Source organism: Leptopilina heterotoma, unplaced genomic scaffold, assembly GCF_015476425.1.
Source record: "Leptopilina heterotoma isolate Lh14 unplaced genomic scaffold, ASM1547642v1 Lhet_281, whole genome shotgun sequence".
Lineage (NCBI taxonomy): Eukaryota > Metazoa > Arthropoda > Insecta > Hymenoptera > Figitidae > Leptopilina > Leptopilina heterotoma.
The window spans coordinates 407,669-413,844 of record NW_025110988.1 but is presented as its reverse complement, the minus strand read 5'-3'; the positions used below and the strand labels follow the sequence as shown (position 1 = coordinate 413,844).

The following is a 6,176-nucleotide window of genomic DNA, read 5'->3' as shown; positions in this document are numbered from 1 at the left end:
TTTTAAAAAAATTTCTATTTTTATTATTAATCATTAAAATTATTTATTTGAATCAAAGAATTATTAAGCGTTAAAAAAGTTATTTTAACCCATCAACAGAATTGTGATAAACAAAAGTTAATTTTTTAATTTTCAGCTAAAAAAAATCTTTTTTGACTTGAAAAAATTTTTTTCCGATTAGATAGAAAATCGAGGGAATAAAATTGACTGTTAATTTTTTCTTAAAGAGAAATTTTCGGGATTATTTTTAAGGTAAATAAATTTATTTCTTTAGTGTGTGAATAAAACGAGAAGGAGAGAGAGAGAGAGAGAGAGTATAAGTGAATGTATTGTAAACAGTGTTCATGTACATATATGTATTTGTACATAAACGTATTTGTAAATGTTAGTGAGACTCAAGTTAAATACAGAGAAAATTCACCTGTAAAGGTTCCGTGTACGTATATAAAATAGACAACATATTTTTCTCCCATTTCCTTCTTTTTTCAAAGTTTACAATTCATAATGGGAGTTTCTAACCGTTTGTCGCAGAATAGAGACTCCTTACAATCCGGAGATCAGAGCAAGCGAGTTGGTCGACAAGAAATTAAACTGGAAAGACTTGTTTTCTCGCTGGAATAATATTCTTATTGGAATGGGAAACTAGTTTTATCGTAGTTTAACAAAAAATAAAAAAAATAATTTATTTTTGACAATAAAATTCGAGAAAAAAAATTTTAAATAATTCAAATTTTCTTTTCATTTTTTTTAAAATGGAATTTTTTTAAATGGAAATTTATTTTCCACTGGAATTTATTATTCTTAAAGTGAAACTAGTTTTATGGTTGTTAAACAAAAAGAAAACTAATTTATTTTTTTAAATAAAATTTTTAAATTTTAGTTTTTTAAAAAAAAAATTTAATTTTTCCCCCCTTTTTTTAAAATTCGAAATTATTATACAGAAATTATTCTTTCTCACTGAATTTTATTATTGTTAGAGCGAAATTAATTTCTTGTTTAGCAACAACAAATTTTTTTTTAAATCTACAAATTTATTTTTTCTAATTTCAAAAAAATAATCAAATTTTTTCACCATTTTTACTAAATTGGAAATTATTCAAAAAGAAACTTTTTTCTCAGTGGAATTTATTATCAAAATGAAACTAGTTTTATCGCAGTTGAACAACAAAAAATAAGTTATTTTTTCAAATAAAATTTCTAAAAATATTCAAATTTTTTCCCCCTTTTTTTCTAAATCGGAAATTATAATAGAAATTTCTTTCTCACTGAAACTTATATTATTTTTTAAGCAGAATTAGTTTCAACGTCGTTTAGCAACAACAAAAAATATTTATTGTTTTTAAATTCGCGAATTTATTTTTTCCAATAAAATTCCCAAAATATTATAAAACTAATTTTTTTTTGTCTAAATCGAAAATTGTTAAAATAGAATTTTATTTTTTAGTAGAATTTATTATTAAGGCAAAAACAATTTTTACCGTATAGTTTAACAACAACAAAAAATAATTTGTTTTTACCAATAAAATTCGAAAAGAATTTTAAATTATTCAAATTATTCCCCCTTTTTTCTAATTCGAAAATTATTAAAAGAAAGTTATTTCTCAGTCGATTTTATTATTATCAAAGTGAAACTAGTTTTATCGTATAGTTTAACATCAAAAATTTTCTAAATTTAATTTTTTTTTTCTAAATCGGAAATTATTGAAATAGAAATTAGAAATTCTTTGCTTCGATATTAATATTTTATCCAATAATTTTACCTCAATTTGGGATAAAAATCCAAAAAAAAAACTTTTTGAGACCAATTAATTAGAGTTGCAAATAGTTTTTAAAAAAAATCTATAAAGTAAAGAAATGTACCTAATTATGATAATTAAGGAGAGAAATATAAAATAATTGAAAATGTAAAAATAATTGAAAATCGAAAAATTTATATTGAATTGAATAAAATTTGAAAATTTCAGAAGAGGGGGAACATTAAAAATAGTATCTAAATGAATGTGAGTTGTGATTAAAAATGCATGATGAAATGAGGTAAGATTCGAGCGGCACTCCGAAACGCTCCCCTTTTATGAGGATCTTAGGAATTAAAGAAGGAGTCAAGAACCTTCTCTGAATTTCTGAATACCTATTCAAGTCAGAGAACTGGTCTGCCGTCATCCTTTCCACGAGATTACTCAACTACTTACTCTACACGCAACTCTCTCTCTTTCTTATGAATAAACGAAAACTGCTATTCAAATAATACTATCATAGTTGGAATGGAAAAAAAAATTCGATAAAGAAAAGACTAATTTTGAGTCGAAAAAATTTGAACTGTTTTAATAATAAAATTAATTTATAATAATAACAAAAATGATAATATAATAATAATTTCCAATAGCGGGGAATATTTCATTCGCATTTCTGGAATATTCAGTTGGAATATTGGGAATATTTGTACGGAATATTTCATTTAAATTTTAGGAATATTAAAATGTTCGATCTAAGGAATTTTTTTTTATAAAAAAAACATTCCATAAATCGAACATTTTAATATTCCTATATAGGAATAATGCAGGAATATTCCATATTATAAGTGGAATATTTCAATGCAATATTACAAGAATATTGCTAAAAAATATAATTTTCAAAAAAAATGTTACGTCGAAAACTTTTTTATAAAAAAAAACATTTCATAGATCGAACATTTTAATATTCCTATATAGGAATAATGCAGGAATATTCCATATTATAATTGGGATATAGTTGGAATATTTCAATGCAATATTACAAGAATATTGCTAAAAAATACTATTTTCAAAAAAATATTACGTCGAAAACTTTTTTAGTTCAAAATTTTCCATTCGCACACCTGGAATATTCCATTGGAACATTGAGAATATTATAAAGGAATATTTCATCAACATTTTAGGAACTGAAATCTATAATATTTCAAATATTAAATATTAATCAAATATTAAAGAAATTTTCTAAAAGAATACAACTTTTTTTAGCTCAAGATTCTTATTGGAATATTCCAAAAGGAATATCCATCGGCATTTTAGGAACATTTTAATGTAATTGTTAATAAATAAATATATTATATAATGAAATAAAATTACGGTATATATTTGAACACGTAACTTGCATTCATCCAGCAGCGTGAGATACTTGCCTGTGATCCTCGAAGCTTCACGGTGTAGAAACTGGGAAGAAATTGCGTATGTACACGTCACGTACTGATAACACTCTTGTTCACACAACTCGAATATGTATACAGTAATACACATTCTACAGCTACAAACATACAATTCTCAGTCATACCAGGAACCCAGTATCAGACATCTACCCACTCAAACGCCATAGAGCAATAAGTCTAAAAACAAAATAGTATAAATAATTAAAAAACAAAAATTTACAACCGCATACTTAAATTAGAAAAATTTTATCAATCATTTTTCTTAACGACTAAAACTTTATTATATTGTATTTTATTTTTCGATTCAATTTTTCATTATACAAAATTACACATATTTAATTTCGTACTCTGCGGGAAAGTTATTTAAACAATTCATTAATTATTAAAGGTGAAAGAAATTAATTAATTTAATTAATTAATTTAATTAATTAATTAATTGAAAAAAATAAGTAATTACAATAATTAGTTAATCAAATAAATTAACTAATTAAAATTAATTAAATATACAATACTTAGTCAAATAACTAAATAATTATTTTATTAAAAAGAATTGATCAGTTACAATAATCATCCAATTAAATGAATAATTATTTAGTTAAAAAAAGGATTAAATAATTACGACAATTATCCAATCGAATGAATGAAGAACTATATTCAATTAAAATTAATTCATTGCAATACTTAATCAATCAAATAATTAATTAATTATAAAGTAATTAAAGTATTACGATTTTTTTTCTCCTGATTAATTATAATAATACAATAAAGTTAAACAAATAAACTAATAACAAATGAATAACAGTGTAATATGTATAATTTTTAAAAGAATAAAGGAGAAATTATATAACTTTTCGATTTTCTATTTTCCAAGGAGAATTTTTCTCGTAGCACCGAAGCTTTGACCAGACTGATTGGCTCCTTTGTTTGAACCAGCTTGCAAGCCAATAACAGCTTCTCCTGCTCTCAATTGTTCCTCGGTGAAATGTCGTTTGTGTTCTTCTGATGGTTTTGGTCCCAAACTTGGACCACGCCATTCTGGATGTCTGTACGTCTGTAATAATTTATTTAGTTTATTTATATTATTTATTTAATTTTTTTTTATTCTATTTATTTTATTTGCTATTACACTCCAAAAAAAGATACACCTAGAGAAAAATTTTATTTAAACTAAATATATTTTATTTGAGTTAAATAAACGTATATATTTGTCTCAGAACCAACTAAGTTATTTATACTAATAAATAACTTTTTTAATTAAAAATTTTATTTTGAATTAATTTTAATAAAACGTTTTAATTCAAAATTTTATTTAAACAAAATAAAATTTATTTGAAACAAAAATAAAAAGTCTAGTTGCTTCTGAGTCAAATATATCTTTTCTCTTGGTGTATATTTTTTACTCAGAGCCAATTAGACACTTTTTAATTGTTTCAAATAAACTTTATTCGGTTTAAATTTAAATAAAATTTTATTTTATAAAATAAAAAAAAAATAAAAAGTTTGAATAAAAGTTTTATTTTTGTCGTATACAATTATTAAATTAAACAAATTAATATTTGTCTCTGAGACAACGTTTTTATTTAACCAAAATAAATTATATTTGTTTTAAATAAAGTTTTTCTCTCTGTGTACAACATCCAGAAAAAAGTTTTTGTTAAGGGCATTTGAAACTTGATGACGTCACACATGCTTTGCACAAACTGAAACGTCATCAAGGTTCAAATGCCCTTAATTCAAAGAAATCAGTTTCTTAAACTGCAGCCTTTTGTTTCATTAAAAAATTTTTTTTCAAAAAACTTATTTTTAAACAAAAAGAGGATTTTGATCTAAAGAAAACTTCTTTGACTCAAACAACTTTTCTTTGATTCAAACATAAATTTTCATTGAATTAGAAAAATTTGTTCTGTAACTCAAAGAAATTTTATCATTGATATACACCCAGAAAAAAAATATATTTGACTCAGAGCCAACTAGACTTATTATTTGTTACAACAAAATTTAATTTAGTTTAAATAAAATTTTTTTTGATTCAAAAATTAAAGTTTTATTCATGTCGAATAAAATTTTTATTTAAAACAAATAATTAATATACCTGGCTCTGAGACAAATATATTTTTATTTAACACAAATAAATTATATTTATGGTTTAAGTTAAATAAACGTATATTTGTTTCAGAACCAACTAAACTTTTTATTTGTTTTAAATAAAAATTTTATTCGACATAAATAAAAAATATATTTGAGCCAAATAAAATTTTATTTAAACCAAATAAAATTTATTTGAAACAAATAAAAAGTCAAAGAAATAATTCTTTATTTTATAAAGAAAAATTTCTTTGTAATAAATAATATGTTTTTTAATCAAAGAAATTGTTTTTGAACAAAGAATTTTTTTTAAACAACGACTTTTTTTTGAACAATGAATTTTTTTTGAAACAAAGAAATGTTTTTTGAATGAAAGAAAATTTCTTTCAATAAAAGAAAAATTATAATTTTCTATTATAATTTAAATTAAAGTCAAATCATTTCTTTAAACCACAACAAATTTTGGTATAAAATATAAATAAAATAATTGAATTTTATCTTTTAATATTATTTTAACACTTACAGTGCGACCGATAGCAAAGATTGTATTCGTCACTTGGGAGATATTTTTGCGTTCCATTAGATCAACAGCTTGGAATAGATCAACGTCAGGTACTCCATATTTGACACAAGCTTTCTGAAATCTATAAACAAATTTTCCAATTAAAACTCCAAATAAGAATTTCAATTCAAATAAAATAATTACTGTAAAATTAAAAAGAATCCTATACCCAGAGAAGAGATATGACTCAGAACCAACCAGACTTTTTATTTGTTTCAAATAAATTTTATTTGGTTTAAATAAAATTTTATTTGGCTCAAAAATCTGATTTATTTCTGGCGAATAAAATTTTTATTCAAAACAAATAAAAAGTCTAGTTGGGTTCTGAGACAAATATACGTTTATTTA

The 6,176-nt window shown here is 22.7% G+C and overlaps 1 protein-coding gene across 1 annotated transcript in view; it reads right to left on the bottom strand.

The window, feature by feature from the left end:
• Positions 1-3,808: 3,808 nt before the first annotated feature.
• The window catches only part of LOC122504148 (muscle-specific protein 20-like), a 63,778-nt gene continuing 61,410 nt past the window's right edge, over positions 3,809-6,176 (bottom strand). The window contains exons 4-5 of the mRNA XM_043615078.1: positions 5,790-5,910; positions 3,809-4,232 (exon numbers count right to left, since the gene is read on the bottom strand). Of these exons, the coding sequence (XP_043471013.1) occupies positions 4,041-4,232; positions 5,790-5,910 (313 nt within the window). The 3' untranslated portion in view covers positions 3,809-4,040. The remainder of the gene's footprint in view (positions 4,233-5,789; positions 5,911-6,176) is intronic.